This window comes from Mobula hypostoma, chromosome 24 (assembly GCF_963921235.1).
Source record: "Mobula hypostoma chromosome 24, sMobHyp1.1, whole genome shotgun sequence".
NCBI lineage: Eukaryota > Metazoa > Chordata > Chondrichthyes > Myliobatiformes > Myliobatidae > Mobula > Mobula hypostoma.
In genome coordinates, this window is record NC_086120.1 from 31,097,150 (window position 1) to 31,115,469 (window position 18,320).

Below are 18,320 nucleotides of genomic sequence, written 5' to 3' on the forward strand. Positions count from 1 at the left end.
CTGATCTCCTAATGAGGACTGGTTCATGGACCTTTGGCTTCTTCTTCCAGTAGTCGATAATCAGCTCTTTGGTTTTGCTGAGGTTGAGTGAGAGTTGTGGTTGTGGCGCCATTCAATCATATTTTCAATCTTTCTTCTGTGAGGGGATCCAGGACTACCCCTATTAACTGTTTGGAGAGAGACATTTATCATTGATGGTTTGTTTGGAAAGGAGAGAGAGACAGAGTTATTTACCACTGATATGTTGCTTTTGAAAAGAGAGAGAGAGAGAGAGAGAGAGACGAAGATTAACGGTTGGACTGTCACTTTAAGGCATTGGAAGTAACTTTGAATTTTCACTGAGTTTGGAGTTGGAGACAGCACCGAGCAGCTTGAAGGTTGCTATGGTGACCGAAGACAGAGGACACTCGATGTTATGATTTTCAGCTGGTTGTTGATGTTACTTCCAAGGACTTGTTGCCTGCTTGTGTACTTCTTTGCAGATAAAGGAAGGAGGGACTCTTTGAATGACAGGTGATGCTCAGCCTGGTGAAATAAATGGGAGGTCAGATGATACAGACCTCAGGACACATGATCTGGACACTGAAGGAGCATTGTTGTGCCCACAGAGAAAGTGGGTTTTGGAGGATCGATCAGGCGGATCGATCCAAATTGCTATTCCAACGGTGAAGAAGGGGTTGACTGGTGGGGAGTTGTCTATGTGTCCACCCTCGCCTGGGTGATAGCTCCACTACAGAAGACCGGTCCTCCTGGTCACAGTCAGTGACTTGTAAAGGATTTCGGAGGACAACGAGAAGATCGACGGCATCAGCTCACCTGAAGACTCAACTCACTCTCTCTCTCTCTCCCCATCACTACTCAACTAAATACCATGAACTGAACTGAACTGAACTTTACTCAACATCGTAAGACTGTATCTTTTTACCCCTAGACTTAAAGAAGCTTGGTTTTTTTCTTATACATATATTCCACGCTTACTTTTATATATAATCATTGCTAACCTGTTTGATTTATCTACATTTATATTACTGTATTGCGTAGTTACTAATAAATATTAGTGGTTTATAGCAATACGAGACTCCAAAGTGCTTTCCATCTCTGCTGGTTCTTTCTCCCCGTCACGGGGTACGTGACACTTCTTTATGCTGAATCATCACCTCTTTTGATTTGGCTAACAGTGATGTCATCAGCAAACTTAAACATGGCATTGGATCTGTATTTAGCCACTCAATCACAGATATAAAATGAGTACAGCAGGGAAATAAACAAGCCTTGTGGTGCACCTGTTCTGATTTGGTTGTGGATGAGATGTCGTTGCCAAACTCTGCAGACTGAGGTCTGCAGGTGAAGAAATCGAGGACCCAGTTGCACAGGGAGGTTTTGAGGCCCAGGTCTTGGGGAGTTTAGTGATTAGTTTCAAGGGGATGATAATGTCGAATGCTGAGGCGTAGTCAATGAAGGGCATTCTGAAGTATGCAACTTCATTGTCTAGTGCTGAGTGAAGTGTCAATGAAATGGCATCTGCTGTTGACCTGTTATGACGGTAGGGTAGGACAATTGGAGTGGATTAGGTCACTTCTCAGGCAGGAGTTGATCTTGTTCAGGACCAATAAAAGAAGGCAATTTACATATTACCTGAAATTGGCCAACCATATCATACCAACATTTATATTATTTTGAGCCTTTTCCCATTCTTCCTCATGTAAATTTATCAACATAGCTCTTTACTTTCTTCTCTCTTGTATGCTTCTCCAACCTCCTGGGAGGCTTTCAGGCCTAGGCCTTGGAGTGCAGTGATTAGTTTCAAGGGGTTGATAGTGTTGAATGCTGAGCTGCGGTCAATGAAGAACATGCTGATGTATGCAACTTCTTTCTTTAAATGGCAGAACTTTCTCAGTTCTCTCATTCAAAATCTTTCAGAACCTCAAAAATCTCTATTGTCATCCCTTAGAATTTTTTAAGGAGAAAAGAGAATCAGTCTGTTCATCCTTTCCCATTCCGAAGTATTACCTTTGCAAGTCTTCTCTGCACCCTCACACTCCATATTCTAAATTGGTAACCAGAATTAGTGTACAAAAAGAAAAGGATAGGCTGGATTTACAAAGTCTGAAAGAACGTTCAACCATTGCAGCTGAGTTGCTGACAAGACCAAGAAAACAGTTGAAAAGTAATATTTACTTTAATTAATTGTACTAATTTGCAAAAGTTAAGAGTTTTTTTTCAGGAAAAGTCAACTAAAACAACATACAAAAACAGAAAATACTGCAAGTCTCAGCAAGAAAGGTGGCATCTGCCCCTGCTGTACTCACTGTACACCCATGATTGTGTAGCCAAGTTTCCATCGAACTCAATATATAAGTTTTTAGATGACACAACAATTGTAGGCTGTATCTCGGGTAATGATGAGTTTGAGTACAGAGAGGAAATTAAGAACCTGGTGGCATACTGCGAAGACAATAACCTATCCCTCAACGTCAGCAAGACGAAGGAATTGGTTGTTGACTTCAGAAGGTGTAGCAGACCGCATGACCCAATTTAAGTCGGTGGTCAATATCACAAATGACCTGACTTGGTCCAACCAAGCAGAGTCCACTGCCAAGAAGGCCCACCAGCGCCTTTACTTCCTGAGAAAACTAAAGAAATTTGGCCTGTCCCCTAAAACCCTCACTAATTTTTATAGATGCACCGTAGAAAGCATTCTTCCAAGGTGCATCACAACCTGGTATGGAAGTTGTCCTGACCAAGACCAGAAGAAGCTGCAGAAGATCGTGAACACGGCACAGCACATCACACAAACCAATCTTCCGTCCTTGAACTCACCTTACACTGCACGCTGTCAGAGCAGTGCTGCCAGGATAATCAAGGACACGACGCACCCAGCCAATAAACTTTTTGTCCCTTTTCCCTCTGGAAGAAGGCTCAGGAGCTTGAAGACTCGTACGGCCAGATTTGGGAACAGCTTCTTTCTAACTGTGATAAGACTGCTGAACGGATCCTGACCCGGATCTGGGCCGTACCTTCCAAATATCCGGACCTGCATCTCAGTTTTTTTGCACTACCTTACTTTCCATTTATGATTTATAATTTAAATTTTTAATAATTACTATCAATTTGTAATCCAGGGAGTGGGAAGCGCAGAATCAAATATCGCTATGATGATTGTACGTTCTAGTATCAATTGTCTGGCAACAGTAAAGTATAAAGTATCTGTGTGTCTGTGTGCAACAGGACAACACACATCACAGTACAATAGCCTTTGTTTTATTATTTTGTACATTATTATTGCACATTGGTAAATTATTGTCTATATTATTGTTCTGTGCTTTATTAGCTAAGTCTGTGCACTGCTAAGTGTGTTTTTAAATGTTGCTGCTGTAACAAAAGAATTTCCCACTCCTGATCAATAAAGTATTTATTATTATTATTATTATTATTATTGTGAGGAGTCAGGACATTTCATCAAATACACGCAAGTACTTTTACACTTTAAAACATTTATATTATATTTGTGGGATATATTACATTAATTGAGAACTTGGTGTAACCTCCAATTCAGGTACCTGATTGATTTGGTTCCAGATGCTTGCTGAATGCAAGCTGGGGCTGGGGATCAGTTGGGTAGAGGTCAAGCTTCAGGAGTAACTGGCAGGGATACTAGTGACATTGTGAAAAGACAGAGGAAGGTGAGGCATCCCAGGAGTGGTCAAGATGCCAGCTGGATCTCCTGGTATCCAGCAAAACTGGACGAAAGAGAGGCCAGAGACATAGAACAATAGAGTACAGTTCAGACTCTATGACCCATGATGTTGTGCTGATGTTATAACCTATTCCACAATCATTCTAACCATTCCCTCCTACTCAGCCCACAAACCTCCATTTTACTTTTATCCATGTGCCTAAGACTCTCTTAAATGCCCCTAAAGTATCAGCGTCTACCACAACCTCAGTAGTGCAGACCTTGGAAGGAGGCAAGGGGGACACAAAGGCCAATGATCCCAGCAATGTAAGCATGTGGGATAATTTGATCCATGGAAGCCAGGTTTTACAGTCTCTTCAATTCCTACAATATTGTTCTTGGGTAGACAAGTAAATGTGAATTTCAACAAACAATAAAACTTTGAATGCTCTATATATGAGCTTATTGGTTATGCTTGTTGACTATCTGAATTTGCTGAAGTGAGTGATTAAATTCAGGATGTTGTCTGATAGTTCTTTTTACAATGTTTAACAGTGGTTGGCAAACCAACGTGAGGTGTATTACTGCTGCCTACTGGGTTGGAGTGGGAGCAAGGTGACAGGAAATACATCCACTTTAAACCCCCCCCCCAAAAAAGTCTAATGCTTTTAAAAATTCAAATACACGCTTATATACATTACGATAGTAGTAGTATTCTAACAAACTTTCCATGTTAAACTTAGCAATTAGATGTTTCCTTCACACCTCATAGGATCTGCTTTCCAACAATATCGGCTGCCATTTCTTGACAAGTGCACGTATTGGAGCTGTATTTAGCCACACAATCACAGGTACTAACACCCACTGAATATTATATAAATGCACTTCTTTCTTTTCCTTATCCCAACTTTGTTGCCACAGTGATTGAATAGACTTCTTAATTATGGTTTTTGTTTCCCCTTTATGCAAAGGCACCACTAAATTTACATTATTAATTTTTCGTGATTGGTTGGCTGGATGGTCTGTCAGGTCATTTCTTTCAACCCCAACATGATACGTAAGCTGAGACAGATGTTGCCCAATCCCCATTGGAATCTCTGGCCTACAATTTGCAATATCTGTTTTAGTAAGATGCCAAAACCAAGGACGAGTCAGAGTGCACGGGTACATAATCAGGGTGTACTTCTTTGATGCATTTCAACACTAAAATGGTAACAACCATCTCAGATGTGAGCACTGATAGTTTGTCTGATAATCTAACAGTCACCTGACACTTTCAAGTTCAAGTTTAATTGTCATTCAACCATACATGAATACCCATGAATAGAGTCAAATGAAACAGAACCAGAAACATCTGAATGGCTTGTCACTGGATTTTGAACCATCTGCATAGATATGTAAGAAACAATAATATCAGCTTTACATACATTTCTGAACTACCTGTTACAACTAATAAATCTTCGTGTTGATCTTTTCTTGAAGGCTTAAGTCATCCACAAGCAAAGGGAAAAACCTTGGCAGAGGCAGAAAGAGGTACACTGGGACCATATTCCACAGCCCAAGATTTTGTGCCTATTCATTTCTCATCCACCAAAACTGGAAACCTCATGAATCTCAAGAGTTGTTTCATGCATATATACTTAGGCTCGTCATGAGGCACATCAAGACCCTGTTGCCCCCCTCACTGGATCCCCTGCAGTTCGCATACCGATCAACAGACGACGCCATTGCCACCACCCTCCACCTGGCCCTAACCCACCTGGACAAAAAAGACACATATGTTCGAATACTGTTCATAGACTTCAGTTCAGTAATCAACGCAATCATTCCTCAGAAACTGATTGGAACACCTCCCTCTGCAACTGGACCCTAGACTTCTTGACTAGGAGACCTCAGTCAGTCCAGATTGGAAACAGCATCTCCAACACCATCACACTGGGCACGTGGGCCCCCCAGGGCTGTGTGCTCAGTCTACTGCTGTTCACTCTGCTGACCCACGACTGTGTTGCAACATCAAGTTTGCTGATGACACGACCGTGGTGGGTCTCATCAGCAAGAACGATGAGTCAGCATACAGAGAGGAGGTGCAGCAGCTAACGGACTGGTGCAGAGCCAACAACCTGTCTCTGAATGTGAACAAAACAATAGAGATGGTTGTTAACTTCAGGAGGACACAGAACGACCACTCTCTGCTGAACATCGACGACTCCTCCATAGAGATCCAAATTTCTTGGTGTTCACCTGGCGGAGAATCTCACCTGGTCCCTCAACACCAGCTCCATAGCAAAGAAAGCCCAGCAGCGTCTCTACTTTCTGCGAAGGCCGAGAAAAATCCATCTCCCACCCCCCACCCTCACCACATTCTACAGAGGTTGTATTGAGAGCATCCTGAGCAGCCGCATCATGGCCTGGTTCGGAAATTGCACCATCTCAGTTCGCAAGACCCTGCAGCGGATAGTGAGGTCAGCTGAGAAGATCATCGGGGTCTCTCTTCCTACCATTACAGACATTTACACCACACACTGCATCCGTAAAGCAAACAGCATTATGAAGGACCCCATGCACCCCTCATACAAACTCTTCTCCCTCCTGCCATCTGGCAAAAGGCACCGAAGTATTCGGGCTCTCACAACCAGACTATCTAACAGTTTCTTCCCCCTAATCAGACTCCTCAACACCCAGAGCCTGGACTGACACCAACCCACTGCCCTCTACTGTGCCTATTGTCTTGTTTATTATTTATTGTAATGCCTGCACTGTTTTGTGCACTTTATTCAGTCCTGGGTAGGTCTGTAGTCTAGTGTAGTTTTGTGTTGTTTTTTATGTAGTTCAGTGTAGTTTTTGTATTGTTCATGTAGCACCATGGTCTTGAAAAACGTTGTCTCATTTTTACTGTGTACTGTACCAGCAGTTACGGTCAAACTGACAATAAAAAGTGACTTGACTTGACTTGACTTGACCTGTTAACCCATGAACTTTTGAATGAAGTGTTCCAACACTCTACTAATGTTGCCAATATTGGATGACCAAATTTGTGTCCTCTTACATTAACCCAATAAACCATTGCTAATTGTAGCCTGCGTGGATGTCAGTAATACCGAAATTGGGGATGCTTTCATAGCGTCGCAACATAATCACACACCTCCATAATCAAAGACAAATCTGATTAGAACAATATACACTTGTTTAAGTGACTGCTAATCACCCCCAAACAAAACATTAATGGCTATTTTTACAAGTCACGACCTTCAACCAACCTTTCACTGAAAAGACCAAACGAAGGCGGGGCACAAAGACAGAAAGACGCATGCGCAAAATGTCCTGGCGTCGTTCCTGCCAGGACCAAACATGGCGACCTTCTACCCTAGTGGGAAAACAAGCCGTCCCTGTCCGACGATGCTATGCCTTTTGATAAAGGGGCGAGAAAAAAATTCCTTCTGAGGTTGTCTGATGTTAAAATCCATGAGTTTTGGAATTAAAATTCGGCGAGCCTTTTCTTCCGATTACGTCAGTGCGAAAGGTCAGGCTGGGGCAGCTGGGAGTTGGAGATACCGGTTTCCTCCGCGCCTGCTCATGGCGTCCCGGGCGCTGGCTGTCGCCAGGTGAGGGGTATGTGCTGGACGTTTGGTGGTGGGACACATGGTGGCTGTCGGAAGGAGAGGCCTGGGCACAGGTGGTGAAGCAAGCAGATGCAGGTGGTGGAGGAGTTTTGTCTTTACTAATGGCGATGTAAAGGCCCCCCACTGCTGTAGTGGAATAATTACGAGCCCCAGTGTGTGTTGAGACAGTTCTGCAGTGGTCGCCTGAGCTTCGGCTGAGCACTGTGCTGGACAGTAGTCACCATGCTTGACCAGCTTCCCATCGTTTCTGACGATTTGCTCAACTCCTAAGAGAGAAGGTGGAGCAGTGCATGTTGTCTACATGGATTTTAGTAAGGCATTTGACAAGTCCTGAATGGGTAGGCTGTTCCAGAAAGTTAAGATGCATGGAGATCCGTGTTCCCTAGGGACCTGTATTGAGACCTCTGTGTTATATAGATCATCTGCAGAACTAGTGGAGAAGTTATAGATGGAGCTTAATTTGGGCAAGTCTGAGGTGTTATACCTTGGGCAGTCAAATATCAAGGGGAAAAAAAAACATGGTTAAAGGCAGGCAACACACATCAAAGTTGCTGGAAGTGTGTTGCTTGAATTTCCAGCATCTGCAGAATTCCTCGTGTTTGCATGGTTAAAGGCAGGATCCTTAACCATACAGATGGATCTTGCGGTCGAAGTGAGCATCATATTTGGAGGCAAAAGGTATAAGTCTGGATTTCAAATTGAGACTCTGTATCAGGACTGAGAGGGAAGAATCAGAATCAGGTTTATTATCACTGGGATGTGACGTGAAATTTGTTAATTTGGCAGCAGCAGCTCATTGCAATACATATCTAGCAGAGAGAGAGAAAAAACATAATAAATAAATCAGTTACATATATTGAATAGATTATTAAAAAATGTGCAAAAACAAATACTGTATATTAAAAAAAGTGAGGTAGTGTCCAAAGCCTCAAAGTCCATTCAGGAATCGGATGGTAGAGGGGAAGAAGCTGTTCCTGAATCTCTGACTGTGTGCCTTCAGGCTTCTGTAGCTCCTTCCTGATGGTAACAGTGAGAAAAGGGCATGCCCTGGGTGCTAGAGGTCTTTAATAATGGACGCTGCCTTTCTGAGACACCGCTCCCTGAAGATGTCCTGGGTACTTTGTAGGCTAGTGCCCAAGATGGAGCTGACTAGATTTACAACCTTCTGCAGAGGAAAGATTGTCAGAGTGAGGGATGATGGGACTGGGTTGGTGGATGATAGGCGGAGTCAGTTGAAGGAATATAATAGGGAAGGAAAGAGGGAATGGGAAAGGTGAACCAAGGAAGAAACAATTTCAGTAGACATGTGGGAAGAGAGTGTGTGTGACCTGAAAATGGCAAATGCGGCATTCATACCTTTGTGTTGTAAGCTGCGCAAGTGGAAGATGAGATGCTGGTAACCCTATTTGTATTTGACCTCACCTTTTGTCTGAGTCAAAGTAATCCTGCGTCTATTGGTAGGTCCCCTTGATTCATGTATAGGAGGGGTTGGGGTGATCTATATTTATCGGCTATAGGGTCTTATCCTAATGATACCCCCTCCTGGTGATGTCTGGCCCCACTACTGAAAGGGCCCAGCTCACTCCCACCCAGGATGAAGTAACTGCCTTCTGACATTCTTTCATCTTTAGGCTTTGTCTGCCTGACCTTCAAGCTTTGATGTCTTAGCCATAACTTGGATCCCTTCCCATCTACTTTCCCAATACCTTCCTATGTTGGTCTATTCCACTAAACACCTAACACATTGAAACAACCGCCTTTGCAAAACTACAGCTGATGTACATTTTAGGGCTTCCATCACAGTTTGCTGACATGCTCTGTCTACGTTTCTTCACTCTCACACTTCCATACCTTTGCATCTGTGGGTCTGCTTCTGTCAGGAGTGGTCAGATGAAGACGGGAAGTGTTCATTTTTTTAAAGTTTCCTGTACTGAGATTTTAGTGGACTGGCTCATTTGATTTGTGTTCTCATTCTGGTTCCTTATGGTCAGCAATGTATTGCTGCTCTTTCACTTCATCACTGATCAAAGCTGAACTCTCATACGCAACACAAGCTGTTCTTCAAGCACGTTATGCATTTACTTTGGGTATGACCTCAATCCTAGTTAGTGATTGCATTTTATGAGGCACACAGTGTGATTACATTACAACAAGCTTTCCAAAAGAATTAAAACTTAATCAATGTTTTGATAATGTACAATATCTTTTAACCTTTTGGGTAAAACATTCTTGTTAAGTAAAACAATGTTTTAGATCACTCCCCAATTGTTCAGACCATCCTCTCCAAAATATCAATTCCAAAATTAAACAGTAACTTTATCATCAACTGCCCAAAATACCAATTTCTTGAATGTTGGAGTTTCATACCCAGAATAGAGACACTCATATTTCTGAACGTTCCCTGACAGTGACCATCTGGGTTTGGACAGGGTAGAATATTTTGCAGCCCTTCTAGTTCCAGGAAAGTGAGTTGTGAGTTCAAGTACTACTCTAAAGACCAAATAGAAAAGTCCAAGCAGATGTTGCAGTGTGTGACAGAGGGATTGCTGCATTATCAGATGGCTTCCCACTTGGATGAAGAAGATCCACTGGCAGTATTTCAAAGGTTTTTTTTGTCTGATGGTGCATCAAAATTTGGATGATAGCTGTGGGATTGATAAATTATTTTCATCTCAAAGACATCTACATGTAGATACCAAAAAGCCCATTTCATTGAGTGCCAAGAAAGAAGGAAATCCCATCAAGGATGAAGAGGCAGGAGCACTTTAAAAATCCTCCTTAACCATTTTCTGTCCTTATTATGAATGTGCTTGATTCTGTTAACAAGAAGCTTTCTGCTCAAGTCTAGCCATCACTACTCACTGGGAAACAAAGTATAAAAGGTTATACACAGAATGAAAAGCATGGTTTCAAGAGCAAATTATGTACCTTCTGAAATTCTAAATCTTGGCAGTGAGGATTCTCATCTCACATCACTGAAGAGGATCATGTGCCAGGTGACCTCAGAGGGTTGCTTCAGTTTACCCATGCACCTGAGGAGTGAAAAAAAAATCTTCTGAAGTGAATTGCCTCTGACATCTTCAAGGAGCAATACCTCAGAAAGGTCGCATCAATCATTAAGAACCCCTATCATCCTGGACATCTCTTGTTCTCATTGCTACCATCAGGAAGGAGGTACAGAAATCTGAAGGCGCACACTCAACAATTTAGAAACAGCTTCTTCCCCTCTGCCATCTGATCTCTGAATAGACATTGAACTTAAGAACACTACCTCACTAATTTATTTATATTTTTGCACTACTTATTAATTATATATATATTTACTATAATTCATGTTTTTTTTCTATTGTTATGTATTGCATTATACTGCTGCCACAAAGGCAACAAATTTCAGGAAGTATGCCAGTGATATTAAAGTTGATTCTGATTATATTCACTGTATTAAAGTGTTTAAGTTTGTTAACAAATTCCTGCAGAATATGGGAGAGGGGGAAGAACTTACATTTAAGCTGAGCTACAGTGCAAAGGACATCACATTAAATACATTTATTGTCAGGCTACTTTCGTGGTTGTACCATTATCTGGGAGTAGCAAACAGCTGCTGGCTTTGCAGATGCTGGCTGGGAAGGAACATGAACCAATTTTTTGCATTATTGGATTTGATGTTCACTCGCACCAGAATAGCCATTGCCTTTGTAGTTTGAAACAGAGAAGAAATTCTGTGCATCTGAATGATTTTTACTAGGTTTGTTCATATTACTTATTGAACCATAGCATTAAAGATGATCACAGCACTGTTCCACTGGTATAAAGTGGGTAGGTTGAGGCAATGTACAGTGCTTTAAGGTAATCTCTCTGTTCTTGGAACTGATGAACAGAAACTAAAAAATTATTCTATTATGATTTTGTTTTCAAGGTTCTTTACAAAGACTGGGATAATTGGAGGCAGCGTGTACCTTGTATATGACCAAGGCTTATTAGGAAGTGGTGAGCAAAGTTGTCAGGTGTTGAACAAGGTGTCTGTTGCAGTGCCAGAGGCTGTGGATCAATGGTCGAAGTACATTGGAGTGCAGGTAATTGGTGAAGTAAATTACTTGTTCTCTCTCCCTCCTTGGTTCAATTTCTATAACAGCAATTATATTTTTTATATATTCATTTTGAGGCTGTAAGTATCACTGTCAAAGTCAACATTTTTGCAGCCCATGATTTCCCTTGAAATTGGGGATTGTCTGGAAATGCTGAAGATTCAAGCATATTGCTCAGGGTTTGGAGTCACAAACAAGTCCTACAGGTAAAAATTACAGCTTCGCACTGTAGTGAACCAGATGGGTTTTCATGATGATGTGCAGGTTTCAAAGTCACTGCTACTCTTTTAATTCCAGATTTGTGTAACTACTTTAAGTTGCCCAGTTGCAGTGGTGGGATTCACACTGGTATATGTAGTCCAGCACTCTGGATACCATGCTATCACTTGAACCATTATATTAGTGAACCCCTGTTGCTCATGAAGGCCAGTCTAATAATGACCAAGTAACTTATTAATGGAAAGACTCTATCTGCCCTTTCTTTTTGTCCACTTCCATGTATGATCCAGTTGCTTCTGTTTCCCAACTCCATCCCTCTCCCTCCCCTACCTGGCTTGATCTGCCCATCATCTTCACCTCTCCTTGGTCAACCAGTCACCAGCTGGCACTATCTTGGTGTTTGCCCCTCATTATACTGGCTAACTTCCTTAGTCACGATTCAGAGTTCCAGCTTAAAGCTTTGACAATTCCTCCATCTCTGTGCCCTTTCTCCCCCTCCCACCATCTCCCCACAACCTCACTGATGTTACTAGACCCTCTGGCTTCCTCTTACATTTTGTTTGTTGCTCCAGATTCCAGCATCTGCAGTACTTTGCATCTCTTTTAATGATAGTTAAGGAATAATCATTGATTTGGTGATGGGGGCCCCTACTCAATAATACCATGTATTTCTTTAGGCCCACCCAATACAGCTGATAACATCTTCATTTAATATCTCACCTAAATTGGGCGTAGAAGCCTTAGTAATATGCATAAAGTTGAGCTAGAGTTTTGTGGTCAGATCTTTGAATGTTTTATACAACTGTGGCTGCTTCCATTTGAAACATGACTGATGTTTGTTGACTGTACTGGAATTGCTGGGTACTTTGTATTAGCGTCACAGTAAAACAGCATGGAAACAGGCACTTCAGCTCAACTCATCCATACTGACTGTGATGTCCAGCGAGCTAGTTCCATTCTGGGAAAAAGGTTGTGTGCTTTCACCCTGCCCCTTGTGATCTTGTATACCTCTATCAGGTTATCCCTCAATCTCCTATGTTCCAGGGAATAAAGTCTTAGTCTACACAGACCCTCCTTGTAACACTGGCTCCATGTCCAGACAACATCCTGATAAACCTTTTCTAGTTTAATAACATCTTTCCTATAGGGTGGCGTGGTAGCATAGTAGTTAGCACAATGCTTTACTGTACCAGTGATTCAGGTTCAATTCCCACCGCTGCATGTAAGGAATTTGTAAGTTCTCCCCACGTCTGCTGGGTTTCCTCCCACATCCCAAAGATGTACTGATTGGTAGGTCAATCGGTCATTGTAAATTTTTCTGTGATTAGGATAGGATTTAAAAACTGGGGAATTGCTGGGCATCATGGCGCTGTATCTCTGTAAGTAAATAACAGTGACCAAAACTGCACATTGTACTCCCAAGTGCAGATTGACTAATGTCTTGTATGGAGCACATAACACTATATAACTTCCAAGCTCCTCTATTCAGTGCCCTGACTGAAGGCCTGCGTGCCACATGCTTTCTTTACCACCCTATCTGCTTTCAGCATACTATGCACTACACTCGTCTTCATGTTCCATAGCACACCCGAGAACCCTGCAAATTCTACCCTGACTTGATCTCCCAAAACGTAATACCTCGCATTTATTGGGATTGAAAGCCATTTGCCAATCCTCATTCCTAGCTGATCAAGATCCCCCTGCATTTTTCCATAACTCTACAGCACCTTCGATTTTAGTATCATTTGCAAATTATTAAAGATATTTCTGAAGCTAACTGTGGAATGATCTGTTGTATTTAATAGTTTATATTCTTTCTTCAGCTACCAGATATTCCCAAACTGAATGTTCCCATATCTGAATACTGGAATACAGGTAAATGTTTGAAAATATCTATAAATTGACTTGAGAAGGCACTGATTATTTGTGGGTCTAATAATGCCAGCAAACGTTTAAGTCCTTGTCAAAGTGTCTGTTCTTGTGTGACTCTTGTTCTAAGCGTTAAGTACTGGACACTTGGACTGTGAAGTAGCAGTGGCACTATGTAGTTTCATGTGCATGCAGGTGTTAAATAGGAGAGGGAATTCTGCTTCTCCCTCGATGGTCTGTTCTTTCTCTTGTACAAGCTTTTGGATTACCTAGTCAGTTAGGAGCAATCAAGAGCAGAGGAAATGAAGGCTAAGGTAATATAGAAAGGGGGAGGCTCTGGCATAAATATCAGTATGTACTGGTTGGGTTAAATCAGGGGTCCCCAACCTTTTTTGCACCGCGAACCGGTTTAATATTGACAATATCCTTGCAGACCGGCTGACCGGGTTGGGGGGGGGGGTGTTCGAGTAGAGTTAAGCTCACCTCAACATGTCTTTTACAGTTAGGGTTGCCAACTTTCTCACTCTCAAATAAGGGACAAAAGTAGCAGTCAAATCCCGGGACATTTTACCTCAGGAAAGACTACCATGACCATGAAGCTTTGCGCGGGCACCTATGTGCGCATGCGTGACGTGCGCATGTGATCATATGCGCGTACATGTCGATTCCCCCCCCCCACAAATCGCTTTTGCCTTCATCTTCCCAACTATACTGTATGTACATTATTTCTTCTTTATATAGGCTGTGTATTTATCATATCATTCCTGCTTTTACTATATGTTAGTGTTATTTATTTTCGGTTTTATGTGTTATTTGATATGATTTGGTAGGTTATTTTTTGGGTCTGGGAACGCTCAGAAATTTTTCCCATATAAATTAATGGTAATTGCTTCTTCGCTTCACGCCATTTCGGCATGAAAGGTTTCATAGGAACGCTCTACCTTAGCGGGGGAAATACAGGACAAACCAAATTTAGCTCAATATAAGGGATGTCCCGGCAAATACGGGACAGTTGGCAACCCTATGTTCAAGTTCAACAGTCCGTGACAGGGAATGAGGGAAGGTGCAGCTGACTCATACTGTTTCCTCATGGCCCGGTAGCACATGCTTTGCGGCCCCGTGGTTGGTGACCGCTGGGTTAAATGGCCTGTTTGTCTGCTGACTGATGTGTGGTGCATCAACCATATTTGCTACTTTGCAATGAATTTGTGATTGATATTCTTACCTCAGTGTGCATTTTCAGTCATGATTTTGGAGTTGTTACGTTGGGAAAATTATCAAGGAAAACTTGATATTGAGAGTTGTAACATTGTGTGACATTCTTCATGGGTTTTCTGCTTAGACGTGTTAATGGAAAGATTTTAAGTAACCACACCGCAGGGTAGAGTTGAGCCAGTGTTAATGGAAAGCCCCAGTACTAATCCTTGGAATATCTATAGGTTGCTCTAGTAAAGAGGGTAAAAATCAAACCACTCTCCCCAGAAGGTTGATGGAAGATTGGGGTCAGGCGTGTGTGTGTGAAGTACTCTACATTCGAGTAGGTTACTGACGAAGGCTCGCATGTTAAAGATAAAGGCAAGACTGTAATGTTGTGACTACCTGTAACATGTTGCCTGAGCAACATCCATGTAAATCAAAAGAAACTATATTTGGGAGGAGTGTGCAGGATTAATTTTTACATCATGCTTTTGGTAAACCCAGTTCAGTGGAAGTTTCGTTCTCCTTTACACTTGTGTATTGGAAATGACATTAAACAATCTTGAATGAGTTGAAGTTAAATTGGGAACAAGTTTTATTCCCTGAAAACTGATGCTCATTTTAATTAATCTGTAATTATGCTGCCCTTAATTTCAAGACTTCCTTACAGGCCCAATGAGGTAGTGTTTATGCCCCTTTCCTTTTCCATATCATTAAATTTTGTTTGTCTGACCCTCAGTTCCTCTTAAATGTGTCACTGCTAATACAACAAAATGATTCACAGGAACACAGGGGAAAATTTTGACACTGAGCTGGGACAGGTAACCTAAAAGCTGGTAAATGGGGGACGTTGCCTCCCATTTTTTTATAGCTGCACAGACCACTCATTGCTCTGAGCAGGAAATTTTTACACAGCCTGAAAACTGCATGACACTTTAATAAAACATTATATAAAAGAAAATTCCAGCTGTGTGGCAACAAGGGCTATGTTCATGGGAGCATTTCAGTTGCTGTGCAGCCGTGCACCTGCATAACTTAGAGGGGAGTGTGTACATGGGCCAAGCCACAAGATAAATACCAAAGCAGAGGTAAAAAGTCCCAGATCTAGGTCTCTGGCAGCCTAAACTGCAGCCAAGTATGTTGAAGCATTAAATAATTAGATAATTTATTGGTCGGCACTGTTGTCTCTGAGTTAGAGCCAAGGGAGTGCACCATTCATAGCAAGCTGTCTGTATTAAAACACAAATTTAACTTGCACAGAAAGAGTCTAAGCAATGTACAAGCTATCCCTGGGTCATGAATGCCTGACCTATAGACACCTGTATATGTGAACAAGCTTCCATATTATTAGATTTCAAAGTTCAACATACTTGCCTTTGTTCCTTTGAACAACAGAACTGGTTTCCCCTCTCTTTTAGCAATTGTTTTATCAATGTTTTGTGTTTATAATGCCATTCATTACAGTAGTATGGGAGTATGGTTACCCTATGGACTGATTTTTGTGTCCTTTCTCACTTATGGACAAAAGTGTGAAAATGAAACCCATTTGTTACCCTGGGACAGCTTGCAGTTTGTTTCCTTCAGTACATTTTAGTAAAAGCAGAAATTTCTCCAGAGAATTGTAGCATCAAGCACTGTTACATATAAGAATATAGATTGCAGAACGTGGGAGGCTGTGGAGCTGAAAGGTAGGTGGCACAATAGGAACAAATCAGTCTTACATTATTTGAACATGAACTGGCTTGTGACATTGGGACAATGGCATGATATAAGGCAGCTGGATGATAGTTTTAATAGGAAGAGTATAACAGGCTACAGTGAGATAAGACGACATGGTGATAGTTGGGACTGTTTCAATTAAGGAACTTGCACAAGCAGAGAGGCTGACTGACACTTGAGCTGTAAATTCAGTGTTGTATAATTAAAGGGCAAATGACAGAAATAATATAGGAAATGAAATTCTGCATTGCTTCAATTCTGCCATATAATCAAAACGTGTCATTTAGCCTCTAATGAAGTGAGAGATTTTTCAGTATTAGTGTATGCAGCAGGTGAGGGATATAGTCAGAAAACTAGGTTTTGAAGACAAAGTGAAGTAAAAGCATGAAATGTTGGAAATGCCCAGCAGAACTGTTGCCCTCTGAAAAGTGTAACCTTCTGGTATTATTGGAATATTTTGCACAGAAACTAGAATCGTAGGATAGTTTTGTACAGAAAGATTCACAATTGTTTACTCTCATTTCCAGTACACAAGTGTCAAGGAGAACAAAATAATTGTTTCTCCGGATCTGATGCAGCACAGAAAAAAATACACATTCAGATAAAGAACACGATAATAAAAAAATAAATATAAATATGTGAGATAGCTTATATACATTGATTGTATGTACAATCAAATGTGGTCATTTGGCTAATTAAGTCAATGCAACTCCCAGTAATTATCCCATCAGTCATTGAGGACTGAAAATTATTTTTTCAAGAAGGCCTTGATTCACGTTGTTTCTACCAACTCTACATAACTCGTATTTTTTTTTAGCTTTCATCAGCTATGTAAAGCTCTAATCCAGGTTAGAATGTGAACAATGGGAGTATTCAATGCAACTCCGTGCTGAAGAAAACTAAACTACCATAAGGGCATATGTATAATGTTGATCCTGACTCTAAAACAACAATGTTTATATATTGCAGCTGACTAGTAGGCTCATTATCAAACAAAATTTGATGCTGATCAACCAATTCAGGAATCTTGCCAGAGGTGGGCTTTGGAGCACCATTTAGATTAGGATAGAGAGGTTGTGGAGGGCAATGTCTTGGAGCCAAGGCGGTTGAAGGTACGGTTGCCTGAGGCCAGAATTGGAGGAGGGTAGATTTCTTGAGAAGCTGGAAGAGATTAAATGGGAATAGTGAAGAAGGATTTAAAAATAAGGATGAGATAATAAAATGAAGGTGTAGGTTAACCATTGCAGATCAACAATCACACATGAACTGTGACTGTAATTCAAAGAATCCCTTGTTGTTTCATTGAAACCCATGTTTATCATACAAGTCCACCTTTGTTTATATTATTATTGAGGAGAATTGGGTAGCCTGAGTTATTTGTTGTGGACATAATTAAAGACTGAACCAGCTTTTATTTGAATGATGTTTTGCAGGAATTGAAATGACTGTATCTTTCTTATCATCTGCACCTACAAAATTCAATGAATACACTGAAAAGGGCTGGCAGTACATCAAGAAGATGACGAGCAGCACAGGATGAAAACCACCATCATTGACTTGAAACTTTTTGTTCATGATATGATTGTAACAAAATGTAAATACTATATGATGGTAATAAAGTATATTTGACTGATTTTTTTCCTTTTGATTCCCAATTGGTCAGTACAGGAGATGCAATTTCATACAGGAGAAAACTATTGAAAATTATTGTCATGTGTTTATGTGTACAATTCCACAGCTACTTTACAAGCTGAACTTTGAGAGGATGGTAGACTCTTGAGTTCTTGTATCTGATGAATCTGCTGTTTGTTCCTTACATCTCCTAATGGATCAGCTGCTGATGTACTTCTGTATTCTCTAGACCCCCTCCACCAAAAGCAACTGACCTGCTGCGGTGCAGATTGAGAGACAGATTCTGGAAAGGTGCAAAAATAA

The 18,320-nt window shown here is 41.2% G+C and overlaps 1 protein-coding gene across 1 annotated transcript; it reads left to right on the top strand.

Moving 5' to 3' along the window:
* The first annotated feature begins 7,130 nt into the window (after nt 1-7,130).
* On the top strand, nt 7,131-18,018 carry micos13 (mitochondrial contact site and cristae organizing system subunit 13). Its single transcript, XM_063032173.1, has 4 exons — nt 7,131-7,278; nt 11,213-11,369; nt 13,424-13,475; nt 17,819-18,018. The coding sequence occupies exons 1-4, from the start codon at nt 7,139-7,141 to the stop codon at nt 17,923-17,925; spliced, it is 456 nt and encodes a 151-aa protein (XP_062888243.1). The 5' UTR covers nt 7,131-7,138; the 3' UTR covers nt 17,926-18,018.
* The last annotated feature ends 302 nt before the right edge of the window (nt 18,019-18,320 follow it).